Source organism: Lepus europaeus, chromosome 5 (genome assembly GCF_033115175.1).
Source record: "Lepus europaeus isolate LE1 chromosome 5, mLepTim1.pri, whole genome shotgun sequence".
In the NCBI taxonomy this organism is placed as follows: Eukaryota; Metazoa; Chordata; class Mammalia; order Lagomorpha; family Leporidae; genus Lepus; species Lepus europaeus.
The window spans coordinates 141,412,780-141,439,637 of NC_084831.1; the positions used below are offsets into that span (position 1 = coordinate 141,412,780).

Consider the following 26,858-nt stretch of genomic DNA (forward strand, 5'->3'; position numbering starts at 1 on the left):
AGGCGACAGAGTTCCAACTCACATGGAGTACTTGACAGCCTTGATGCACCTACTTGGGATTTTACCTAAGAGAGAAATGAAATTCAAGAGTGATAGAGAGAGGGAAAGATAGAGAGAGATCTTTCATTCATTGTTTCACTCCCCAGATGGCCACAAGCCAGGAACCTAGAACTCCATCCAGGTCTTCCACATGGGTGCAGAGGCCCAAGCACTTGGGCCATCTTCTGCTGCTTTCCCAGACACATTAGCAGGGAGCTGGATCGAAATTAGAGCAGCTGGGACTCGAACCGGCGCCCATATGGTGGGCCAGCATTGCAGGCAGTGGCTTAAACCGCTGTGCTGCCATCTGGCTCCAGAAATGAATTTCTGTCTTAAGCCACTGTTGGGGGCATTTTAATCATTTGTAGTTGGACTTAATCTTCATTAATACAAGTAAGTGTCATTATTTCCATTTCCCAGAGACCCTGAGTGGTGAAATTTGCTTCTTAACCAGGTCTGTTTTTCTCTAAAACTCATGTTATTTTAAGTAAGTTTCCCTTCTTAGCATTAATATTTAGAAAAATGGCAGCTGTACCCTATTAAAGGATTTGCAAAGGATACTAAATCAAAATATCAATAGCCACTAAGAGCTTTAACTGAAGCTCTCAGAAAATAAATATTTAAGAACATTTAAAGACTAACGGCTTTTAAAGGGAATATTTACTTTGGAATACTGACATCAACAAAATTTTTAAAAAAAACAAACAGAAAATGCAGAAGATGGCACCCCAAGGGACCAATATTTTAATTCCGTAGTGTTCTTGCCCTTTGTGACCTGACATTTCACATTCACACACACACAAATATATACATAATGCACACACACACAGTTTTGGTGACGGGGTTAGGGAAAAATAACATTCCTTTGCGTCATTCTGATCTCCAGCTTTACGGGGTGGGGATTGTGTGCCGTGGGTTAAGCTGCCACTTGGGATGCTCGCATCCCCTGCTGGAGGGGCAGTTTGAGTGCTGGCTGCCCTGCTTCCTTTACCACTTCTGAAATGGAGTGGAAGGAGAGCCCAGGACACAGAGCAGGAGTGCAAATGGGCTCAACTTGTGCACTCACTCTGATTGGTAGACAGATCTTGGCTGCCCCAGGTGTGGGGTTCAGGAGGATTCTGAAGGTCACTCAGTAGGGAACATGTGATGGGCACAGGTGGTCAAAGTGGCCATGGATGTGCCACTTCTTGACCTTTCTTGTATGTGGTGTGTGTGTGTGTTAGCTGAAGCTTCAGAAATTTAGACCTTGATTTCTCAATCCACAGGATTACATTCACATTTGAAGTTTCTTTAACTAACACTGGTGATTAAGAGAAAATTTATCTATACAAAAATTACTCTTGAGCTGTGTTTAGTGTAGCACCATAACAATAAAATATTAGGATATCCCAGTGGGTCAGTGTGTAGGATGTTTGTCTTCTGCTGTCAGGGTTTTGACCTCCTCTGGGACAATCAGGACTATTTAAGTCGTTCAGCGGAGAGGCGGAGAGGCCAATTCCACATCCTGCCAAGTACTTCGGGTTTTAAGTTCACAAGTCAGAAGAGACGGCCTCAGTAGGAGGCACGTTACCCTGCTGGCCAGCAGCCTTTCCCTGCTCGATCCTATAACAAGCTGTCATTGGGGGTTTTGTGCCTGTGTTCACGCAAATTCCCTCTGTCTGCAGTCATTTTTTTCCCCAGACCATCCAACTGGACTAAATCCTAGGTCTTAATCTCCTCCTACAGGAAGCTTTCTCAGATTGCTCTGCACTAACCCAGCAGCTCTCAGAGGGTGGTGCAGCGGCAGTGTCCTCTGCTCCAGGTGGCTCTGCTGTCATCTCTGCTCTCAGGCCACGTTGCCACCCCTTCCCTGGATCCCCAAACCAGGGGATCGGTCCCCTCAGAGGGCATCACCTGGAGCTGAGTTCCCTTTTAAAGAATTGTGTTGTGGCACAGTGCCGCCTGCAACTCCGGCACTAGTATGGGTCCTGGCTGCTCCACTTCCAATCCAGCTCCCTGCTAATGCGCCTGGGAAGGCAGCAGAGGATGGCCCAAGTGGGAGACCTAGATGGAGTTCCAGGCTCCTGGCTTGGGAAGTGAACCAGCGGTTGGAAGCTGTCTCTCTCTCTCTCTCTCTCTCTCTCTCTCTCTCTCTCTCTCCGTTTCTCTCTCTCTCTCTAAAGTTCCGCCTCTTAATAAAAAGTAAATCTTTAAAAAACATAAAAATATAAAGAGTTCATATGTGGCAGATCTCTACTCTCCAGGTAGATATTCAAAGATTTAGTGCTTGGCTATTTGACAGAAGGTAGAGATTTAAACTTTGAGAATCAAATGCTAAAAGTCATCTCTATGAGTAACATCATCTTCTGTTGCTGTGGATGTTGGCATCAGCCCCGTGCGGCCCTGAACAGACTGGGCCCTTGACCTTACAAGGCAAAACAGAGGAAGGCCTGTCAGGCACATGACTCCATGTGGGGCATATGCAGCGTGTAAGAATAATATAGGGGCTGGCACTGTGGCACAGCGGGAAAAGCCACCGCCTGCAGTGGCACCAGTTCAAATCCTGGCTGCTCTACTTCCGATCCAGGTTTCTGCTGTGGCCTGGGAAAGCAGTAGAAGATGGCCCAGAAACTTGGGCCCCTGCACCCAAGTGAGAGACCCGGAAGAAGCTCCCAGCTCCTAGCTTCGGATCAGCTTAGCTCCAGCTGTTGCGGCCATCTGGGGAGTGAACCAGCGAATGGAAGACCTCTCTCTCTCTATCTCTTTCTCTCTCTCTGTAACTCTGCCTTTCAAATAAATAAATAAGTATTTTAAAAAAAGAATAATTATAATAACTAACTTTTATTAAGCACCCATTAACATGCCAGATGCTGGCATCAGGACTAGCTGTGTAATTTGCAGGGCCCAGCCCAAGATGAAACTATGAGGCCCATGGTTCAAAAAGCGGAGAAAGGAGCCTTTAAGAGTACAAACTATGAAGGTGTGCATTTGGCACAGTTGTTACGATGTCCGCATCCCACACTGGCGGGCCTGGGTTCTGGGGCTGGCTCTGATTCTGATGCCAGCTTCCTGTACATGTGCACCCTGGAAGGCCAGCACTTGATGGCTCCAGTACTGGGGTCCCTGCCACCCATAAGACCTGGATTGAATTCTGCACTCCTGGCTTCAGCCTGGCCCAGCCCCAGCTGTGGCAGGCATCTGGAGAGTCAAGCAGCAGATTGGAGATCTCTTTGTCTCTCCACATCTCTCTCTACTTAGGGTCATGCTCATAGAGGCACCAAGGATGCTCCTGGGATGGGGTGAGGGTGGGAGTCTGTAGACTTTCTTTTTTCTTCAAAATTTGTATTGATATAAAGAGAACAGAATTCATGTATTTTTTAAAGATTTGTTTATTTATTTGAAAGTCATAATTACACACAGAGAGAAGGAGAGGCAGAGAGAGAGAGAGAGAGAGGGAGACAGAGACAGAGAGGTCTTCCATCCAATGGTTCACTCCCTAATTGGCCACAACGGCTGGAGCTGCACCGATCTGAAGCCAGGAGACAGGAGCCCAGAGCTTATTCCAGGTCTCCCATGCGGGTGCAGGGTCCCAAGGCCTTGGGCCATCTTCTACTGATTTCCCAGGCCATAGCAGAGAGCTGGATTGGAAGTGGAGTAGCCAGGACTTGAACTAGCAGCCATATGGGATGCTGGCATTGCAGGCGGTAGCTGTACCTGCTGCGCCATAGCACTGGCCCCAGAATTCATGTATTTTATAGAAACAGTTTTAAGAAGATAACCATACTTCTTTCCCTCCCTCTCTCCTTTCCTAAGTCCCCCTTCCTTGCTTCTTTTTTTTTTCCTTTAATTTTTGCAATAACATAATTTCAATTTACTTTATAATTATAGGCTTAATGCACCACTAACTATAAGGTTCACCGTAGACTTTCTCAGGTGCCCAGGTCCCTGTCCTGCCATTCAGTGTTCAGAGATGCACACCTGTCAGCTGGCCAGCTGCCTAGACTAATGCCCCACGCCCTGCCTGGGGGCTGGAAGCCTACCATCCAATACAAGGCAGAGGAGACCCACCCTCCCCCGAGGCACTGAACTTCTTCCCCAGCCTTCTCCCAGGCCCTGAGCAGAGATGTGACCTTGGGGGCAGGGAAGGGAACAGACAGCTAGGAACCTGCCCTTCAGTGGCAGCGAGGCAGGGCTGCCCTTGCCCTGGCTCTCGCTCCTGGTCCTTGCCACATACTCCATTGTTCCATGAGACTTCGCTTGGAAGACAGGAATTGCACAATAAAATTATGAAAGGTTTCAATCCCAAACGGGGACCCTTGACCCCTCGTCGCCACACTGGCTGCATGCCTCTGCAGCCAGCCTGATTCAACTACTTGTGCAGGATTTTCTTACTTAAATTTCAGAACAAGCCTGTAAGCGTAGGTATTGTCATAGGGATAAGGAAGTCGAGGCACAGAGCGAATGTGTGGCCTGCTCAAGATTGCTCGGTCAGCTGGATGGGGTGGAGGGGGTTCTAGCCCTTGGCAGCCTGACTCAGAGCCCCAATTTCTTCACATTGCTCCGTGAAAAGAATACACACAGAACAGAAAGAAAATCGGACAGGACGTCTGAGTACGGTTGGCATTAAGGTTCTGACCTCTCTGTAGTTTTTTTTTTTCTCTCTCTCTTTTCCTGCAGTTTTGTTGATTCCCAAAGCAGAAGTGGGAGCATTAGAACAATGTGTTGAATCATTTTGAGCTGTCCCCAGGAGACTGCCTATGCAGTCCACCAAAACTGGTAGAGCTGGTTTGGAGAGGCCCCTCTCCCTGGCTGCCTTCCCTAATTAGCTCTTCTGGGGGTTTATGACCTGGCACCAAGTGCAGATCCTGATCAGTTGTGTTAAGGAAGGACTTCGTGAGCAGCTGCTGGGTGTCAGCCAGGACTTGGAGTAACCTTCTAGAACTGTGGTTCTACAGTGTGGGAGTAGTTAACTAATTCTTTCCGTGCCCACATTTCCCAGCTAGTTTCTAGTTTCTTTCACTGAAAGTGGACAGGATCTTTGAAAATACAGACTCAAGCAGCCAGTGTTGTGGTGTAGCTGGTAAGACTGTCACCTTCGAGCTGGCATCCCATATGGCCACCGGTTCAAGTCCCAGCTGCTCCACTTCCCATCCAGCTCCCTTCTGATGGCCTGGGAAGGCAATGAAGGATGGCTTGGGCCCTGCTACCCATGTGGGAGACCAGGATGAAGCTCCTGACTCCTGGCTTTGGTCTTGTCCCAGCCCTCGCCATTGCAGCCATTTGGGGAGTAAACCAATGGATGGAAGATCTCTCTCTCTCTCTCTCTCTCTCCCTGTCTCCCTCTTTCTCTGTCTCTCCCTCTCTCTCTGGACTCTGACTTTCAAATAAATAAATAATTTTTAAAAAAAAAGAAAACAAAGGCCGGTGCCGCGGCTCACTAGGCTAATCCTCCGCCTTGCGGCACTGGCACACCAGGTTCTAGTCCCAGTCGGGGCACTGATCCTGTCCCGGTTGCCCCTCTTCCAGGCCAGCTCTCTGCTGTGGCCAGGGAGTGCAGTGTAGGATGGCCCAAGTGCTTGGGCCCTGCACCCCATGGGAGACCAAGATAAGCACCTAGCTCCTGCCATCGGATCGGCGCGGTGCGCCGGCTGCAGCGCGCCTACCGCGGCGGCCATTGGAGGGTGAACCAACGGCAAAGGAAGATCTTTCTCTCTGTCTCTCTCTCTCACTGTCCACTCTGCCTGTCAAAAAAAAAAAAAAAAAAAAAAGAAAGAAAAGAAAAGAAAAGAAAACATGACGCAAAAGAATCACTACTTTTCTTATCCATCCCAGCTTCCCCCTTGTCACTCTGGTTATCACTCAGAAATAAATAGAAAATAGTCCCAACAACTTAGACATAATCAGTGGTATGCTGGCTGTTGTCTAGTAAACAGCTCTTTGGAATACATCTTTTTTTTTTTAAAGGCCTTGATCTGTAGTAGCTGATGATTTCTGGATGCTTGTACTCCACCATCACCAATATCAGACTGGCAGTGTGACATCCTCGTGCTTGCAAAATATCGGAAAATTTGACAATCTACTCTTGCCATCTGGTCAGAGCCAGCAGCCTCTAGCTCCACACACCTCTGGATATAGCCCTCCTGTCAAGTATCCTAAAACACTTTATATGAATGTCTTTATTTTTTGTCTTATTATATATTTATTTGTGTGAAAGAGAGAGACAGAGAGACAGAGACAGTGTGTGCACAATGAGAGAGCTCTGCTACCTAGTGGCCATGCCCAGACCCCTGCAGCAGCTGCCATCTGGGTCTCCTATGCAGGCGGCAGGGGTCTGATTGCTTGAGCCACCACTGCTGCCTTCCAGGGTGCACCTGAGCAGGAAGCTGGACTGGAAGCAGAGCCAGGTCCAAACATTCACTCTGATAAGGCATGCAGTTAGCCCAAGCGGGTTAAAAGTTGTGCCTAATGCCTGCCCCGTGAACATCTTAATTGTCACAGTGACTTGAGGACATGCTGAAACAAGGGACAGAAGCTACAACACAGTGATTATCTGTTTAACAGTTCAGCTAAGATCACTAAGATTATCCATGATATTTGCCACGCCTCTAGCAAAAGCCAGCATCCAACTGGGGTCATGTTGTGTGAGTTTGGCATGGAGAAGGCTGAAGTTTGCCACCCTAGAGGCCACAGTGCTTAGGAAGGGGAGACCTTAAGAATAAGAGGCAACTTCCACTAGTAACTAAATGTTGTGGTTTCAAGGTGGGTGAGAAATTCCCAGAGCAGGGACCGAGCCGCTAGGGCCCTCTGGACACACTCAGGGGGTGTAGCATGGGGAGGGCAGCAGGAAGGACCACGGGAAGGGGTGGCCATTTGGCCTGGGAGTGGAGCCGCTGCTCCGGACACTGTGCATCCCATGTTGGCGTCTGCTCTGCGGCCTCCATGCCAACTTCCTGCTAATGTGCACCTTGGGAGGTGGCAAGTGATGGTGTAAGTACCTGGGGGCCTGCTACCACGAGAGTTCCTGGCTCCTGGCTTTGCCTGATCCAGTCCCACCCACCTCTTGTAAGCTTTTGGGAAGTGAACCAGCAGATGGGAGATGTCTGACTGTCTCCCAGCCTTTCAAAATAAATAAATACTGGGGCCGGCGCCACGGTGCAGTGGGTTAATCCTCTGCCTGTGGCGCCGGCATCTCATATGGGTGCCAGTTCTAGTCCCGGCTGCTCTTCTTCCAATCCAGCTCTCTGCTATGGCCTGGAAAAGCAGTAGAAGATGGCCCAAGTCCTTGGTCCTCTGCACCCATGTGGGAGACCCAGAAGAAGCTCCTGGCTCCTGGCTCCTGGCTTCGGATCAGTGCAGCTCTGGCCGTTAAGGTCATTTGGAGAGTGAACCAATGGAAGGAAGACCTCTCTGTTCCTCTCACTGTCTGTAACTCTACTTCTCAAATAAATAAATAAAATCTTAAAAAAATTAGTTAAAAACAAAAGGAGAAGAAAACCCACAGGATGCAAACGTTTACTCTAGTTGTTGAAACAGTGTGGACACATACTGAAATAGCCTATTTGCCTCTTTGCATTAAGATCTCATTTGACATTTTATTGGATTTCTTTCCAATTCTCCTCCCATTAACTGTCTCCCAACACACCACTATCTACATTGTTACCGATGTCTGCTGTGTATCTCCTCAGGTAAGTGGACCTGGCTCACCAACTCCAGAACTCTCTGAAGGAGTTCCCCTTAGGCTGACATCCCACCAAGCGTCTCTCTGGGTAGTTTGGAAGTGGGGGGCTGGGGGGAAACATTTGGAAGGATCGGCTCCACTGGCCTTTGCAAGGACATTCATGGTCATGTACCTCTGCACGGGGAGCAACCTCAAGGTAGGGTCTGCTGCTGTTTCTACGTTGGTTGGTTCGTGTGAAGGACGAGACAAGCTCTTACAACGCTTATTAAGGAGAGTGCTGACGATAGAAATGAAAAGATAGGAAAAATCTGAAAATGCAAAAAAAGAGAAAATACACATAAATAAAAACTTCATCAGACAGCACCCATTTATTTCTAATGTGTACAACGTTCTTGTTGGCACTTAAAAATAGAATGGTGAAGGAAGATTTGGTGGGAGTAATTGTTTGGGGAAAAAAATCAATTTAACATCATTTTGCTTTCAATTTCTACTGCCAAGAAAGCTCATGCTACATCCTCGAATTCAAACATAAGTGTCTCCAGAAACCTTTGGATCACATCTTACAAAACCCCATCTGTTTTACCCTCTCAAAATTAACATTTTTAGTTTAATTCACTTCTAAATTTTCTGACATTAGCTTGGTTCCCCTCCCCCTTTGTTATCTAAAATCACAACTGGCACCTTTTAGATTTGGATTCAACTCGGAAAATAATTTTTAGCTATTTTAAATCCTTTTTAGTAGTAAGCAGGGTATAAATAAAATTTAAAACATAACGATGCAAATATATATGCACACAAATGTTTATTACAGCTTTGTTTGCAACAGCAAAAATTGGAAACAAATGTCTATGAATTGAGAGGTGGCTAAAGTAACAATTGCAAAATTATTAATAATTGCTGGAAACAGTACAATATGTATCTATAGGTGTGTATGTACTGATATGGAAGGTTGTATATGTTCGGTGGGAGAAAAGCCAACTTAAAAAACAGTAAACAGATAGCTTTAGCCATGGGGGAAAAAAAAGCAAAGCTTGGAAAAATTTGTTTAAGGACACAGAAAGTAGATTCCGAGGACCACGTCAAGTGAAGGACATGATTACCTTTGGAACAGGGACTCAGGACAGACAGAGGTCGGGGGCAGTCCCATTGTTTTCTGTAGGCTTGTGGTATATTTGAAATCTTCTCCAATGACAATGTGTGGAGTCATATGTTATTTTGTATTTGAAAATTTGAAGCCAAAAGCAAAATTTCTTCAATCACCAAGCATATATTAGAACATAGCAAATAACACCAATGAGGGTCATCAGAAAACTTTGAAATCTTTGTTTCTATTCCAATTTGAGTCATTTCACATCTCTACTCAAGGGAACACAAACAGGAAAGAAGGAGGTGTGCAGTGCAGTGGGCCCTTCTGCTGTGGAGACGCTGGCGTCTCGGATCTCAGTGCTTGGGATTGAGTCTTGCCTCTGTTCTGATCCAGCTTCCTACTAATGCACACCCTGGGAGGCAGCAGATGGTGGCTCAAGTACTTGGATCCTGCCACCCATGTGGGAGGCCTGCATGGAGTTTCTAGACTCCTGGCCTTGGCCTGGTCCAGCCCTGCCTCTTGTAGACAACTGGAGAGTGAATCAGTGCATGGAGAACCTCCCTCTCTCTTTCTCTGACAATCTGCCTTTCCACTGAAGAAAAAATAGCCTTTTTTTTTTTTTTTTTTTTGACAGGCAGAGTGGACAGTGAGAGAGAGACAGAGAGAAAGGTCTTCCTTTTGCTGTTGGTTCACCCTCCAATGGCCGCCGTGGTAGCGCGCTGCGGCCGGCACACGGCGCTGATCCAATGGCAGGAGCCAGGTGCTTCTCCTGGTCTCCCATGGGGTGCAGGGCCCAAGCACTTGGGCCATCCTACACTGCACTCCCTGGCCACAGCAGAGAGCTGGCCTGGAAGAGGGGCAACCGGGACAGAATCTGGCACCCCGACCGGGACTAGAACCCGGTGTGCCGGCGCCACAAGGTGGAGGATTAGCCTAGTGAGCTGCGGCGCCAGCCAAAATAGCCTTTTTTTAAAAAGGGGAAAAAATGTAAAGCACATATATGAGAAAAATGTCTTAGAATGGAGAAGATAATGAGTGTGTAAACTGCTTAGTAAACAGAGAATATACATTTAGGTGACTACAGTGCACAGGAAATGCAGTTGCATATTTGTGTGTGTGAAATTTGTCTTATTTTTGGAGAGCATATTTTCTTTTTTTTTTTTTTTTAAAGATTTATTTATTTATTTGAAAGTCAGAGTTACACAGAGAGACAGGAGAGGCAGAGAGAGAGAAAGTCTTCCATCCACTAGTTCACTCCCCAATTGGCCACAACAGCCGGAATTGTGCCAATCCGAAGCCAGGAGCCAGGAACTTATTCCGGGTGCAGGGGCCCAAGGACTTGAGCCATCTTCTACGGCTTTCCCAGGCCACAGCAGAGAGCTGGATTGGAAGTGGAGCAGCCAGGTCTCGAACACAGGCAGAGGGTTAACCCACTGTGCCACAGGGCCGGCCCCTGGAGAGCACATTTTCATCATCATCATTAATTGCAGGCAATGTCTTAAATTAACTTTTTTAAAAAAGATTTTATTTATTTATATGAGAGGTAGAGTTACAGACAGTGAGAGAGAGAGACAGAGAGAAAGATCTTCCATCACTCTCCAAATGGCCACAACAGCAAGAGCTGAGCCAATCAGAAGCCAGGACCCAGGAGTTTCTTCACTTCTGGGTCTCCCACATGGATGCAGGGCCCAAGGACTGGGGCCATCTTCTACTGCTTTCCCAGGTCATTGCAGAGAGCTGGATTGGAAGAGGAGCAGCAAGGCCTAAAACCAGCACCCATATGGGATGCTGGCGCCACAGGCAGAAGATTAACCTGTGCCACAGCACCTGCCCCTCTTTAAATTTATCAACTAAAATAATCTTTTAAAAAAAGAATTATTTATTTGAAAGAGTTGCAGAGAGAGGTAGAGACAGAGAGATCTTCCATCCGCTGCTTCACTCCCTAGATGGCCACAACGGCCACAGCTGGGCTGATCCGAAGCCAGGAGTCAGGAGCTTCTTCAGGGTCTCCCACACTGGTGCAGGGGCCCAAGGACTTGGGCCATCTTCTGCTGCTTTCCCAGGCCATAGCAGAGAGCTGGATCGGAAGTGGAGCAGTGGGGACTTGAACCGGCACCCATATGGGATGCTGGCGCTTCAGGCCAGGGCTTTAACCCCCTGTGCCACAGCTAATTTAATCTTAACAGCCCAATTAGAAACGTTCTGTGGTTATTCCCATTTTACGGATAAGAAACTGAAGCAGAGGTTAAGGAACTTGGCCAAGACTACACAGCTCATGAATGATGGCAGCTGGGATTCACCCAGGCCGGGTGAACCCAAAGTTCATACATGTAATCCCAGCCCCAAACTTGCAGGCTGAATGAGCACATGCACGCCTTCGGGGGCCGCCTGTCTGGGGCCGGGGCGGAGGGCGGGGTGGGGGGACGCCCGGGAGCATCGTCCTGCCGCCCAGCTCCCCGCACTGTGAACGCCATCCCCTAGGCACGTGCACGCTTCCCTTGCAGTTTCTCTCCTTGGGTGCTGGCGCTTGTTCTCTGGTGGTGGCTGATGCTGGCCTTGGTTGAGGAGGCCGTGGTAGCAGTGCGAGGCGGAGATGGGGAGGAGGGAGGTTCCCTGGCGGAGTGGCGGAGCGGCGCGCTAGACAGGAGACTTACGGCTCACTAACGCACCAGCAGCAGCGCGGGCGCAGGCGCGGCCTTCGGGCTCTCACTGCCTGCTGAGGCAGCTCTGCCCCTCACTTTGTGCAGTTAAAAGGAAGTAGAGCCAGAATCCAGACTGAAGGGATCCATGAATTACAGTAATATGCTAAGGATAGCCACAGGTGACACAAAAGACAAAAAATAAATTTAGCGGAGGGTTTGGGCTTTGACTGATGGGGAGCAGATTGCCCAGGGGGTCTGCCATCCTGTACCCGCACAGGCACTGACACTGGCGCCGAGGCTGCCCCTGGCCCTCTTGGCCGCTCGGTCCTGCAGCTGTGGGTCAGTCAAGACTTCCTGAAGTCCCAGCCGCGCTCAGTGCCGTCTCCTTCCACAGCCTGCTGAGCCACCTGTCTCGCAGGTGCTTCCTGGAGAGGGCCCCTCTCTGAATCCTGGACACCTGAGTCCCCGCCCCACGCCGCTCAAAGACAGCGTGGTCTAGAGGAGGCTCAGCGTGAGCTCCCGGGGTCGGGTCATCATCCAGCCGGGAGGACCTGGCCTGAAACTGTGTCTCCCCAAGTGAGGATCCCCTTCTTCAGGAACACCCAGAACGGGCTAAGCCGCTGCCTGCAGTGCCAGCATCCCATAAGGGCGCTGCTGGTTCAGTCAGCCCTGCTCGCATTCCCATCCAGCTGCCTGCTAGTGGGCCTGGGAAAGCAGTGGAGGATGGCCCGAGTACTTGGGCCCCTGCACCCGCGTGGGAGACCCAGACGAAGCTCCTGGCTCCTGGCTTCAGCCTGGCTCAGCCCTGGCTATTGTGGCTTTTTGAGAAGTAAAACAGAGGATGGAAAATTCTCTCTCTTTTTCTGTCTCTGTCTCTCTGAAATTCTGGTTTTCAAATAAATAATTTTTTTTTTATGTAGATCACTAGGTCTAACCGTCCGGGTCTCCCATGTCCGGGCAGGGGCCCAAGAACCTGGGCTGTCTTCTGCTGCCTTCTCGGATGCATTAGCAGGGAACTGGATGTGAAGTGGAGCTGCAAGAGTGGATTTATTGTAAAAGAATCTTCAAAAATGTTTTTCATTTATTTATTTATCTAGTAAGTATATACTCAGCATTGAGTACATACCAGACACCATCTGCGTGATGCAGGACATGGTGGTAAGCAAAAAAGACATCAGACCTGCCCTACAGAAGCTTGGACATACTGGTTTCATGATGATACAAATACATAAATAGAAAACATGTTAAAGGGTGTGTTATAAAACAGCAACTATGTGTTACAAAGGACAAAGTATGCTGTATTAAGGGCTGTAGTTGGTGTTACAGCGCCTGGACTTGTCTGAGTGTTAGATAAAGGCTTTTTTTTTTTTTTTTTTTTAAACATTTATTTAGGGGCTGGCACTGTGACGCAGCAGGTTAACGCCCTGGCCTGAAGTGCCAGCATCCCATATCGGCGCCAGTTCTAGTCCTGGCTGCTCTTCTTCCAATCCAGCTCTCTGCTATGGCCTGGGAAAGCAGTAGAAGATGGCCCAAGTCCTTGGGCCCCTGCACCCATGTGGGAGACCCAGAAGAAGCTCCTGGCTCCTGGTTTCTGGCTTCAGATTGGCCCAGCTCCGGCTGTTGCAGCCAATTGGGGAGTGAACCATCGGATGGAAGACCTCTCTTTCTCTCGTTCTCTGCCTTCCCTCTCTCTGTGTAACTCCGACTTTCAAATAAATAAATCTTTAAAAAACTTTTATTTATTTATTTATTTGAAAGGCAGATTTATAGAGAGGCAGGGGCAGAGACAGAGAGAAAGAGAGAGGTCTTCCATCCACTGGTTCACTCCCCAAATGGCTGCAACAGCTGGAGCTGCGCCGACCCAAAGCCAGGAGTCAGGAGCTTCTTTTGGGTCTCCCACAAGGGTGCAGGGGCCCAAAGATCTGGGCCATCTTCTACTGCTTTCCCAGGCCATAGCAGAGAGCTGGATTGGAATTCCAGCAGCCGGCACTCTAACTGGTGCCCATATGGTGTTCCGGCACTGCACACGGTGGCTTTACCTGCTATGCCACAGCACCAGCCCCAGCTAATGCTTTTAATTAGACAACCTATAGAGAAGAGCTGAGGAAACTTTCTGGGAACAGCATGTGCAATGGCCCTGTGGTGAGAGGGCACTTGGCACTTGGAATTAAAACAAAGCATCAGAGTCAGCACTGAGGGAATATGGAGAGAAAGAGTGTGAGATTGGATCCAGGGTAGGCAGGAATCAGATCTATAGGGCCTAGAAATCCACATTTGAAGAACAATAGGAGACTTGTATAATGAGTTGGCCAACGTGACCTGGGCAAATTGAAGGGCTCCTGACTAGAACTGGGGATGGGACAGTAGGAGGCACCCTCAAGGGTGCTGTGAGGCCAGGCTTCTGCTTAGCCCCCGTCTCCACACGCAAGCCTTCCTTTCCACCGGGCCCTCTTCCTCCAGGACTGCTCCTCCCTGGGTCTGTATGCTGAACTGCCCAGACACACTCTCTTCAGTGAATCCCCTCCCATTCCGTATCCTAGCGCCTGACCCCTTCCTTCCTCATACTTATTAGATCTGCAATCACTTTATTGCTCTGATTGCTTCTGCCTGCTTATAATGTCCTGCAGACACCCTGCACGAGAGAAGCCTTGGTTCCCTTAGCCTGGCGTGGTGACAGCAAGCGGTGGATGCACCTTGCAGGGGCAGGGATGAGACATGGGGCCAAGTGCACTCAGCGGGAGTCGAGGCAGGAGGACAGGGCCAGGAGTGTGGCTGCGGTGGGAGACGCTGGGAGGACGCTGCACTAAAGCAGCACTTCTCAGCCTTGCTCTCAGGACACTGTGCACTCTAAAAATATATTTGAAAGGCAGAGTGACACAAAGAGGAAGAGGGGCAGAGAGAGAGAGAGAGAGAAAGAGAGAGAGGAATCTTCCATCTGCTGGTTCACTCCCCAAATGGCCATAACAACCAACCAGGGCTGGGCCACGCCGAAGCCAGGAGCCAGAAGCTGCTTCTGGGTCTCCCACATGGGTTGCAGGTGCTCAAGCACTTGGGCCATTAGCAGGGAGCTGGATCAGAAGCAGAGCAGGCAGGACACAAACTGGTGTCCATATGGGACACTGGTGTTACTGGTGGCAGCTTTTACCCTTTACACCACAATGCCAGCCCCACGCCTACGAATTTTTTTAAAAATAAGATAAATAATAAACCCATCTGGCTGGCGCCATGGCTCAATAGGCTAATCCTTTGCCTTGCGGCGCCGGCACACCGGGTTCTAGTTCCCGTCAGGGTGCCGGATTCTGTCCCGGCTGCCCCTCTTCCAGGCCAGCTCTCTGCTGTGGCCCGGGAAGGCAGTGGAGGATGGCCCAGGTGCTTGGGCCCTGCACCCGCATGGGAGACCAGGAGAAGCACCTGGCTCCTGCCTTTGGATCAGCGCGGTGCGCCGGCCACAGCGGCCCTTGGAGGGTGAACCAACAGCAAAGGAAGACCTTTCTCTCTGTCTCTCTCTCTCTCACTGTCCACTCTGCCTGTCAAAATAATAATAATAATAATAATAATAATAATAAACCCATTTTATACCCTAATTTTTATGACAAATAACTGTGTTTCCCAAGAGAAAAAAAAATCAGTGAGAAAGCGACATTGCTTACACTTTTGCACATCCCTTTAATGCCTGGCTTATTATTAGATCGTTGGACACCATGCATAGCTTCTGGATGGTTCTTCTGTACACCTGTGAGAGAATAAAATGGAAAAGGCAAAGATAACTTTAATATTAGTATGAAAATAGTTTGACCTTTTGTCATCTCTGAAAGGATCTTGGAATTCCTGACCCCTCCAACAAACCCAGGCTACACTGAGAACCAGATGCAAGCCTGACCAATGACTGACTGACAAATTTATATTTATATACATATATACTTTTTGAAAAAATGACATCTTGTTGAATTTTTAAAAAAAGATTTATTTATTTGAAAGACAGAGTTACAGAGAGGTAGAGACAGAGACAGAGAGAGAAAGAATCTTCCATCTGCTGGTTCACTCCCCAGTTGGCTGCAATGATGGGAGCCAGGCTGATCTGAAGCCAGGAGCCAGAAGCTTCTTTTGGGTCTCCTGCATGTGTGTAGAGGCTCAGGGGCTTGGGAAATCTTCCACTGCTTTCCCAGGCACATTAGCAGGGAGCTGGATTTAAAGCAGAGTAGCCAGGACTTGAACCAGTGCCCACATGGGATGCCAACACTGTAGAAGGCAGCTTTACCCACTATGCCACAGTGCTCACCCCAGATCTGTAGTTTTTGAATGGTGAGGCTGAGCCTAACCCAAGAGTGAACCTCCAGGATAAAGGTGCTCTTCCTTACTGTCTGTACTTCAATTATTTTTGACATCTAACATTGATTTCAATGTATTTTTGAGCCATTTCATTTTTAAGAGCTCATTTGGAGATCTTAAAAATTAATTTAATCTTTTGTCTCTGAAGTTTAATTCTTCCACTACTGACGTATTATCTATGGCTTCTGAGAAAAATTGCCAATCACTTGGGTAATTTGCACCTAAAATAAAGGTGCAAGGAAGCTGAAATGAGAAGCAGCCAGAATATTAGTTCCTTGGTTTTTCCCACAAAGGCTGTGAACCAAAATTCACAGAACCTTCCTTTTACCACAGCTTCCATTTTAAGCACTTCTAAAAGAAAGTGATACTCGTGCTGAGGAAGGCACTTCCTTCCCAAGCTGTCTGACCACCACTGTCTCTTCCTTGATGGTCGATGGCTAAGGATGTTTATGAGTTTTAAGGGGTTGTGGAGGGGCCTAGGATTGGACTTTGAGAAAAATGACCACCTCCAGGGCTGACTGTCATCCCAATGGCATTGGTCAGTGGTTCGGCTGTCTTCAAGAGGAGGCACACACTGTCCACAACAACTTGAGAGAAGATGAAGTCCCTGAGAGCGGCTGTGTTGAGAATATCTCATTGCTGACACCTTGCCCTGTCTGTACAGGACTATGGTGTTGCAAGCCTCTGCCTTTCCTCACACTTACATGCATTCAATAGCTACAAGTGCTCCTGGAGGCCTTCGGCTTAGCTGGGACAAAACAGTTTGAAAAGTAGGTAAAGGAATTCACATAGTACATGATGGGCCCTAGCTCTTATTCTAAACCCTCATCTCAACAGGAGGCTGTTCCCTGTGTAGGACTCTACTCCTGGAGGGCAGAGTGGTCTCCAGGCCTGCCTGACGGCTGGGAAGTGCTCTGCAAGGCGGTTAGATGAGCAGCTCCGACCATGCCTCTTGCACGTCACTGCTTTCCGTCATGGGAATACGTGCCTGCTCAGAGGGATTTCATCTGGGGACGCATTCATGGTGAGGAAAGAGACTGCCAAGTTAAGTCAAGAAGTCTGTTTGCTTCTGTACCCACAGTGAGGATTTCTATCTTGCATATTTTGCCGAAGCCTTGTTAGTCCTTGTAACATAAAGCACCTGGCCACATGACAAGGGCAGCCCGCTCCCGCCTTACCTCCTGAAGGAGAGCCACCTGGTGTAATAGAAAAAGCGAAGGCAGGGACTCTGGGAATCTGCTTTTATTTTGTTACTGTGTGTGGTTATCTATTGCTGCAAAGTCAACTGCCCTAAAGCACAGTGGCTCAGAATTGTTGACAGAAACTCTGCTTGATAAAACTTTAGTCAAGCTTCTCTTTGCTCTCTTCTCAACCAGAATTTAACCTTTGCTCATGAGAACCACACAATTTAGGCACAAATACTTTTATGTAGCCCTCACACTGAGAGACTTGAGAAAACACCAGCCTGGTTCCTAACAGCTCAAGACTCTGTTCTTGATGTGACCCAGCCTCTCTTGAGTTTGTGCCCTGGAGAGCTCAAGGCTGCCAACAGAATTTACTGTGCGAGATTTTCTTTTCAAAAAATTTTTTTAGTGCTTTATCATCTTTCATTTTATTTGAGAGAGACAGAGATAAAATGACAGATATCTTCCATCCACTGGTTCACTCCCCACATGCCCATGACAGCCAGGATTGGGCAAAACTGAAACCAGGCTCCAGAAACCCAATCTGAGTCTCCCACATGGGTGGCAGAGACCCAAGTAACTGAGCCATCAACTGCTGCCTCCCTCCCAGGGTGCATTAGTAGGAAGCCAGAATCAAAAGTGGAGCTGGGACTCAAACCTAAGCCTCTGATACAGGATGCAGGTGTCCCCAGGGACTGTTGGTGGGAGGGCTGTTTTCATCACAGGGCTGCTTGAGTGGCCTTGTGATGTGGTAGCAAAGAGAGAGCAAGGTAGTGGGGAGCTTCCATGTCTTGTATGACCTAGCCCTGGCAGTCTCACACCTCTGCAGCATCTCTCAGGCCATCTCTGGTGAAGAGGAACTCCAAGGGAGTGCACACACGGTGGCAGGAACCATCAGGGGTCACCTTGGAGGCTGGCTGCCATGCCTCTGCTAGTAACCTCTGCCATGACCTTGAGCCACCTTTGTCAGGGCCTTGAGCAGGTCAGCCTAGGCTGGAACAGTTAGGTGTGGACAGGGCTTGACCTGTGAGGTCCCTCTTAGGCCTGCCTTCATCTTCAGTTAAGTGAGAGAATCGCTCAATGAAGGAAAGAGTTAATGTGCTTACAAAAGCACTTCTCACAGAGAGTACCTCATCTGCCAGGCTCTGGCCCAATTCCTAGAACTGGGCTGCCTGATTGTGGGGGAGGGGGTCGAAGCAGCTGCCCGGGGTTCCCATCATTTCTCCTCTCACTTCCGAGGTCAGGGAAATGGGAGGGCACAAGAACAGGTGGCTCTTGACTAGCTGGCTTGGATCAGCCCTTATACAAAGACACTAAGGATTTGGAAAAGAGAATGTGAGAGGGGGGAATTGGCCGGCTGCCTTTGGAAAGAGCTGGTCCTAGTTTTGCTCCTTTTAGGAGTTTTGCACCTGATTAATGATTCTGTTCAAGATGGATTAAGCTGCTGGAACCTTTCTCCATTTAGCACTGCCAACTCCTTCTTACTAACACTTTTTTTTTTTTGCTAGTACCAGTCTTCCCATCCCCCAACTTGTTCTTGGGCAAACCAAAGGCCTAGGATGAATTGCATTTTCCCTGGGAAAGGCACAAGAGGCTGCACGGCGGCCCCAGGGCCTCCTCCTGGAGGTCCGAGACCAAGGTGAGAGTACAGGGAGAGGAGCTACCAGGCAACAGCTTCCCCCAGATCCCCTGACTCCGAGCTCCGTATCTTCCTCAGGAAGTTTCATTCTGAACAAATCTCCCTTTCAAGGCACAGTTCCTGGCTTTATTCTGTCTTCCCTAGAAATGAGCAGAGAGAAGGCAGGGAGTAACAACCAAACCAAGAAGTTGAGGAGCAATTGTTTTTGTTATTCAAGATGTTAAAAAAATTTTTTTTAAATCCCCACCCCCGACATCCCCTCAGAGGTTGAATTTCCACTTCCCCATTCCATGCTCGCTCTTACACAGTGAATGGCACAGCCTCGCAATCATGGCCTCACGATTGGGACCAGTAAGGCAACGCGTCCGAAGTCTTCCCATTCTTCTCTTTCCTGCAGGAACACGCTTCTTATAATCGGTGATCGGTTATTTGAAGAGTTGCTCTTCCTGTTTGCTCTGGATTGGCTCTCACTGTTGTGGGGGATGAGGGCGCTGGCAAAAGGTAAAGGTGGCTGCCTTCGCCTCAGGCCTGCCCCGGCTCTTCTCTTGGCTCTGCCTGTCTCCCCTCTCCCTGCTGTGTCTCCCCCACCTCATTCCAAGTTGTCCTTTATTCAGCTGGGATCCAAGGATCGCCCTCAGAGAAAGCAGATCATTGCCGGCTCCTCCGACTCGGGGGTGCCAAGACCTCGGCGGCAGGCCGAGGAGCGCCGGCACAATGGCCCTTTATGCCTCGCTGTGGGCTCTGTGCTGGCCCCAGCTGCCCCCATGTTCTGGTGTTCCTTACTCTTTTCTTCAGGCTTCTTTTTCCAGCTGACTTAGTTATTACAGTACACAGACCTGGGAGGCAGGGCCTCGGAGGCTGGGGCTGGCACACAGAATCTGAGAGTGTGGCTCCTGGGCCCCGCCATGACGTCACCAGGAGGTGATGGGTCACATTTCTACTTCCTGGGCTCGTTTCTGCTTTCATGGTAGGGGACAGAGGCAGGGCCTCTCCTGTGATAACCGGCTTCCCTGTCAGGGTGCTAGACCCTGCCAGCCTATTACACCTCTAAAAACAGAACTGAGTATTCAGTGGGGGATGGAGAAGGCCATCACTTCCCAACTCCAGTTTAGGTACAAAGCGTAATAAAGGCAAGAGGTCGATGTTGCAGTAGCTCAAAGTAGAGCTGCCAAAGCAGGTGATGGCTCAAGCAGTTGGGTCTGTGTTGCCCACTTGGGACACCTGGATTGAGTTGTAAGCTTCTGGCATTGGCCTAGCCCAGTAGTGATCCAGTAGCCGGAGGATCTCTCTCTCTCTCTGTCTCTCTTAATAATAATAATAATAATAATAATTAATAATAATGAAGTAGCACTGCCAAGATCAGGGGCTCAAGGGGACTCTGAATGAGAGTGCCTTGAAGCTAGTGCAGTATCCTGCCTGGCTGGCCCTGGCTCGGTGAAGGGCCCTTTCAGCTGGCAGATTTGACTTCTTTCATTCTTGTTTACAAGGGGTTACTAGAACTTGCAAGAACTACAAAACTGATGTTGACATGAAACATCTGCTTTAAATTTTAAAAAATATATGTTTAAATTAAGCCATTTAAATTTGTAATAAGATAACTAGAGTTTCATTTTTTGAAGTCCTAGATTTCATGGGGACAATGCCAAAGTTACAATGGAGAACAAAGCCCAACCAGAACAAGGAAGACAAAATTCACTGCTACCTCGCTTTCCCCCCTCACTGACATGCCCCGGAGACAAGTGACTGTTTACAAGGTAAACTGCATGAGGACCAGGGGAGAGGACCACTTTCTATGGCAGCCAGCAACTTGTAAAGGGGGTGGAAGGTGACTGCAAGCACATTTCAGGTGTGATGCTACTAGGAAAGTTCACCCAGAATGTTGGAAAAGATTGAGGGAAAAAAAAAAAAAAAAAACACCACCAACAACACCGTCTCTATGACCAAAAAGGAGACTTGAGGAGTGGGTATCATGGTGCAGCTGTTAAGAGACCCCTGGGACACTCATATCCCATATAGGAGTGCCTGGAGTCCAGTCCCGCCCCATTTCCACCCCAGCTTCCTGTTAATGTACACCCTGGGAGGCAGCAGACGCTGGCCCAAGTGCATGGGTTCCTGCCACGCATGTGGGTGACCTGGATGGAGCTTTGTGCTCCTGGCTTCTGCCTGGCCCAACCTTGGCTGTGCAGGTATTTGTGAAATAAATTAGTGAAGGAGAAAAAATCCCTTTTCCTTCTCTCTTTCTCTGTCACTATACTTTTCAAATAAATAAAAGTAAAGATTTTTTAAAAAACTGTATTTTAGAAACTTTAAGGAAAAAAGGAGCTTTGAATCCAGATTCAGGAGCTAGCACTTCCTGGGATGCTGGGTGGCAATAGGTGGGGTGCGTGCTGCTAGATGCCTGTATTACACTGCGTATTAAAATACTTAAGTACGCCCCTGTCTCTAGCAGTCATTGAATAGATGCTGGTTCATCTCCCACAACCCCCAAAATCTGTCTGCTCTGGGCCCTCTCTAGGAACCGCCTGGGGCTTCTGAAGAGCCGCTGCTGGAGGAGCAAGTCTGCCAGGGCTGGGGTCCCAGGCCCCACTTCAGTGTGACAGCGAGTACCGTTGTTAAACATTTTGAATGTTATCCCTGGTTATTCCAACGCCTCTAAGATGTGTTGGCAGAGAGATCTGGAAGGCGCTTGTCTGTGGCAATGCTGAAGTTCTGATTACTGAATCTGAGAGCGAGTTCTGGGACATGGCAGAGGCTGCCGGGGGCTGGGGGGTGGGGTGGGGAGGGGGCTGTGGCATTAAACCCGTTCCTAGACATCGAAATTTGATTTATTAACACTGGCAACAGTCACGGGCCATCCTGCCAACAAAGTTTCTGAAATTGAAATCGCATGAAACTTTCTTAGTTCCTGCTAGTGCCACATACGCCCTTTCCTTTCTAAAGCAGCAAATTCACTTAAAAATAATTAAGAAAAGATTGATGGGATTTTGGAATTGTAATGAAAAATATGATCTCATTAGTAAGTCATGAGTCAGGGCCAGGCACTCTGTCAGACGTATGCACTTCTGCATAATTAGAAGAAGCTGATGCAAGGAGAGCTAATAATGGCACGGATTAAAACATTAAAATAGTTTCCCTTTATACTTTTTTGGCTGTGCTGAAATTGTTCCTTTTGCAAAGACTCAGAAAGAGATCTCTTTCAAAAGAAGCCCCTCGGAAGTAACTGAGTTAGTGAAAAGGAAAATGGTGGTAAAAAGAATTGAAAGAACCAAATAAAAGATATTGCCCTGCTGAACCCATTGTGAATTCACATGTAGGTCACCAGACCCACGTGGGCAATGTTCTCACCCACGCACCTTCAACACACACACACCAGCACATTCTGAACAGAGCTGCTAGATTAATCATGGAAATTTCATATAATCTCTGGTTTGAGCCACAGAGTAAATAAAAGAATTGCCGTTTAGAGGGGGCACACCAGCTTTTAAAAGGCAAAAATGAGTTTGGAGTGAGACAAACTGGATGGTCACCTCCTCTCTGCCACTTCCAGCGGAGTAACCCAGCACTTGCCTAATTACCCGAAGTCTGGAGTTACTCATTTGTACAATGGGGAAAGGATGTCGACCTTCCAGGTTTATTGCAGGAACAAAATGAAACAACATTTAGGAGCAGGCATTCATTAACAATTATTTATCTTTTCCTTTTTCCTTAGGAACCTGAGTTTGTTGACAATTGAAACTAGAACAATTTCCCCTTCCTCGGTTCAAAGGAGCAAACACGTGGAGAATCGGCCACGTCTACGACGCAGCGGAGAGTACAGAGACGAGCAGGCGGGTCTTCTAAGGCATAGTCTTAGGGAGGGCCAAAGGGAGGACCCAGTGTGCTCCACTTATCCACAAGACAGAATGGGCTGGATGCCACAAGGGGAGGCCATAAACACTATTTGGAAGTTGCCAGAAGAGGCTGAGTGCAGGAAGATGAGTGAGGCACAGATGCTCGGCTGATTGGCACGACGAAGCTCCCTGGTAAAAGACTGAAATATTTACGCCCTGAGCCCCAGCTGCCTTCTGCTGCCCTGGCTCTCTCTAGAACCCTCAGTCCAGCAACAAGGCTTACCACCTATCATGGCGGAGACCAAAGGCCTCCTCTAGCTACAGCCTATACATGGCAGAGGTTAGATATTTTTTCTTTTCTTCTTCTTTCTTTCTTTCTTTCTTTCTTTCTTTCTTTCTTTCTTTCTTTCTTTCTTTCTTTCTTTTTTTTTAAGGTTTACTTATCTATTTGAAAGGCAGAGTTACAGACAGAGAGTGAGAGGCAGAGACAGAAAGATCTTCCCTCTGCTGGTTCACTCTTCCAAATGGCTGCAAATGCCAGGGCTGAGCCAGGTCAAAGCCAGGAGCCTGGAAACTCATTCAGGTCTCCCACGTGGATGGCAGGGGCCGAAGCACATGGGTCATCTTCCACTGACTGCCCAGGCGCACTATTAGGGAGCTGGATTGGAAGTGGAGCAGCTGGGACTCAAACCAGTGCCTACATGGGATGCCTGCATTACAAGCTGTGCCACACTTGAAGCCTGCCTCAAGGTGAAATATTTCCGATTTAACCTCCTGGGTGTGTGTGTCAGGGATGCAGGGCTTCATAATCTTGCTGAGATAGGAAGAGAACACAACAAGAAGCACGGGCAGGAGATAGAGTGGGAAACAGAATGAGAGAGAAAGTGTGTGGGGGGGGGCAGCACTGCGGCATAGCAGTTAAAGCCTCCACTGCAGTGCTAGCATCCCATACGGGCACTGGTTCGAGACCTAGTTGCTCCACTTCCCATCCAGCTCCCTGATAGTGTGCCTGGAAAAGCAGTAGAAGATGGCCCAAGCCCCTGGCCCCTGCACCTGCATGAGAGACCCAGAAGAAGCTCCTGGCTCCTGGCTTTGGATCAACACAGCTCTGGCTATTGCGGCCATTTGGACAGTGAACCAGTGGATGGAAAACTCTCTCTCTCTCTCTGCTTCTGCCTCTCTGTAACTCTGTGTTTCAAATAAATAAATAAATCTTAGAAAGAGAGAGAGTGCGCATTCTGGAGAGAAGGAACAGCATGAACAACAGTATGAACAAAAATAAAATAAGAAATGTATTTGTAAAGAGTAGGAAGTGATATATAAAAATATTATCCGCATGGTGTAGAAGGAAGGTCTTGACCTTAAAGTAAGGAGACTTAACTTTATGTATTTTCATTTTATTTGAAAGGCAGAGAGACAGAGAGAGAGAGAGAGAGAGAGAGAGAGAGAGAGAGATCTTACATCTGCTGGTTCTCTCCTAATGCCTGCAACAGCCAGTACTGGGCCAGGCAAAAACCAGGGGCCTAGAACTTGATCCACATGTCCCACATGGGTAGCGGGGACCCTCGTACTTGAGTGTCACCTAGTTCCTCCCAGGGTGTGCATTAGCAGGAAGCTGGAGAGGAAGCAGGACCTGTGCTTGAACCAGGCGCTCCAATAGGGGATGCAGGCTTCCTAAGCAGTGTCTTAACCGCCGTGCCAAACGCCCATCTCCAGATTTGACTCTCTTGGGTTGGGAGTCACTGAAGACTGGGGCAGGATGATGGGAAATTAATTCTGCGTAGCACATAAGAAATGACATGGAAGCAGGAAAAAACAGCAGAATCTGCAGTCCAAGAAAGAAACCATGAAGGCCGGAATCGGGATCATGGTAACGCAAGTGAAAAGATGAAAGGGTTATAAAAGACATTCCTGAAATACACACTGCAGACCGACAGTCGACTGAAACATATGGGTCCTCACCAGCTCCCCTGGGTCAGAATCTGGCCCTGATGACACTTGTCAAGACAAAACCCGAGGGGCCGGCAATGTGGCGCAATGGGTTAACGCCCTGGCCTGAAGTGCTGGCATCCCATATGGGCGCTGGTTCGAGACCCGGCTGCTCCTCTTCCAATCCAGCTGTGGCCTGGGAAAGCAGAAGAAGATGGCCCAAGTCCTTGGGCCCCTGCACCTGCGTGGGAGATCCGGAAGAAGTTCTTGGCTCCTGGCTTCAGATCAGCACAGCTCTGGCCATCTGGGGGAGTGAACCATCGGAAGGAAGACCTCTCTCCTCTCTCTCTCTGCCTCTCCTCTCTCTGTGTAACTCTGACTTCCAAATAATTGAATCTTAAAAAAAAAAAAAAAAAGACAAAACCCAAAAGAGTCTGAACCTTCCAGGAATCTAGTGTTAGGCCGGGTGATGACACTATGCTTCCCATCTGCCCTCTCTAGTTCCGGGATGTTAAGCTCCGCAGCCCACTCTCAGGGTGTGTGCTTCCCCTCCCTCGGTGCCGCTGTGCACCACCACCCCTCTCTTTGGTGCCTTTTAGCTAGCATTTACTGAAATCCGCTTTGTGCCAGGCACTGTAGCAGGTGCTAATGAGACACTCCTTGCAATGCTGTGTTGAGTGGAGGTGGTTTGTTCCAGTAAACCCCAAGTAACAAGGACTTGAGACCAGTATTCTCTTGGTTCTTTGTTACCACCAGCTTTTTCAAATCATTACATATCTCTCTTCTATGAAACCCCCCTTGCTTTTCGAGGGGTTTGCCTTTTGGTTTTGTTTTTATCTATCTTCCTCTATGCTACCGTCCCAAAGCCTGGTCCTGCTTCCATACTTACAGAAGGCTGTGCCCATCTGAGCAATTATGAAATCCTAGCAGAAATCCTAGCATAAGGATCCCTTCCCAGGGTTTCCAGCCCTCACCTCCTTTCTCTTTCAGCTACCTGTTCTAATAGTTCAGCTAAACTTTGTCATTGTTGGAACTAGGAATCCTTATTAGAAATACCACTTGCAGAACAGGTTTTTTGTTTTTTTTAATCTTATTTACTTATTTGACAGAGAGAGAGAGAGAGAGAGGAGAGACAGAGAAAGAGAGAGATCTTCCATCCACTGGTTCACCCACAAAATGTCCACATTACCAGAGCAGGGCCAGGCTGAAGCCAGGAGCTTCTGCCAGATCTCCCACATGGGTGCAGGGGCCCCAGCACTTGGGTCATCTTCTGCTGCTTTCCCAGATGCATTAGCAGGAAGCTGAATAGGAAGTGGAGCAGCCGGGACTTGAACCAATGCCCATATGCGATGCTGGTACTTCACCATAGTGCCGGCCCTCGGAGCAGGAGTTATAGCACAACGGGTTAAGTCATTGCTTGTAACACTGCCAGTTCAAGTCCAGGCAGATGTTTCCGATTCAGCTCCCTGCTAATGTGCCTGGGAAAGCAGCAGAAGATGACTCAAACTGCTACCTATGTGGAAGACTAGAATGGAGTTCCAGGCTCCTGGCTTTGGCTTGGTCCAAACCTGTCTGTTAAAAAAAAGAAAGGAAAAGAAAAAGGAAAAAGGAAGAAGGGAAAGAAAGAGAGAGAGAAAGAGAGAAAGGAAGAGAGAAAGAGAAAGGAGAGAAAGAGAAAGAAAGAAGGAGAGAAATAGAGAGAGAGAGAGAAAAAGAAAAGAAGAAAGGAAGGAGGGAGGGAGGGAGGGAGGAAGGAAGGAAGGAAGGAAGGAAGGAAGGAAGGAAGGAAGGAAGGGAAAGACCATTTTCAAACACCCACTCATATCAGGCCACCATCACTAGTTCCAGAGCAATGCTGAATAGAAGTGGTGATAATGAGCATCTTTCCTCATTCCTAACTTCTGAGGGAAATTTTCAATATTTCTCTGTTAAGTATATGTGCATCCACATAGTTTTTGTGCTGGTTCACCTCCCAATGCCCCCAACAGCCAGGTCTGGGCCAGGCCAAAGCCAGGAACCAGGCATTCCATCCTGTTCTCCCACATGGGTGGCAGAGGCCTGAGTAATTGAGCCATCTTCTCTGGCTTCCCAGACACAGGAAACTGGATCCGAAGCAGAGCAGCCAGGACTTGAATTAGTGCTCTGATACAGTATGATGGCATTGCAAGTGGCAGCTTAGCCTTCTGTGTGACAATGCGTCTCCTTGAATAGTTAATTTTATCAAACACTTTAATGCATCTATTAAAATAATATAATTTTCTCTTTAATTTTGTTAAATGCTGAATTACACTGGTTTTTGGTAAACTTAGTTAACATTCATAGCACACATTCATATTGGTTGTGATGCATTAGATGTTTTACACATTTTTAGAACTAGTTTGGCAAAATCTTATTTGGCATTTTTACATGTATGTTTATGAATGATATTGGCATATAATCTAATTTTTCCATGTAATATCCTTGACAAGTTTTGGCACAGTTATGATAGTCTCATATAATAAGTAGAGGAATGTATTCTTTTT

General features: G+C 48.1%; 1 protein-coding gene across 4 annotated transcripts in view; it reads right to left on the reverse strand.

The window, feature by feature from the left end:
• Window positions 1-7,892: 7,892 nt before the first annotated feature.
• Window positions 7,893-26,858, reverse strand: part of XRCC2 (X-ray repair cross complementing 2) — a 169,183-nt gene continuing 150,217 nt past the window's right edge. For 2 of the 4 annotated variants that reach the window (XM_062192894.1, XM_062192893.1), the window contains 2 exons: window positions 15,076-15,158; window positions 7,893-8,004 (listed from right to left, as the gene is read on the reverse strand). In XM_062192894.1, the coding sequence (XP_062048878.1) occupies window positions 15,110-15,158 (49 nt within the window). In that variant the 3' untranslated portion in view covers window positions 7,893-8,004; window positions 15,076-15,109. Of the gene's footprint in view, window positions 8,005-15,075; window positions 15,159-18,857; window positions 18,969-26,858 lie in introns of those variants that run through there. The other 2 variants (XR_009865977.1, XM_062192892.1) reach the window with 2 other exon arrangements.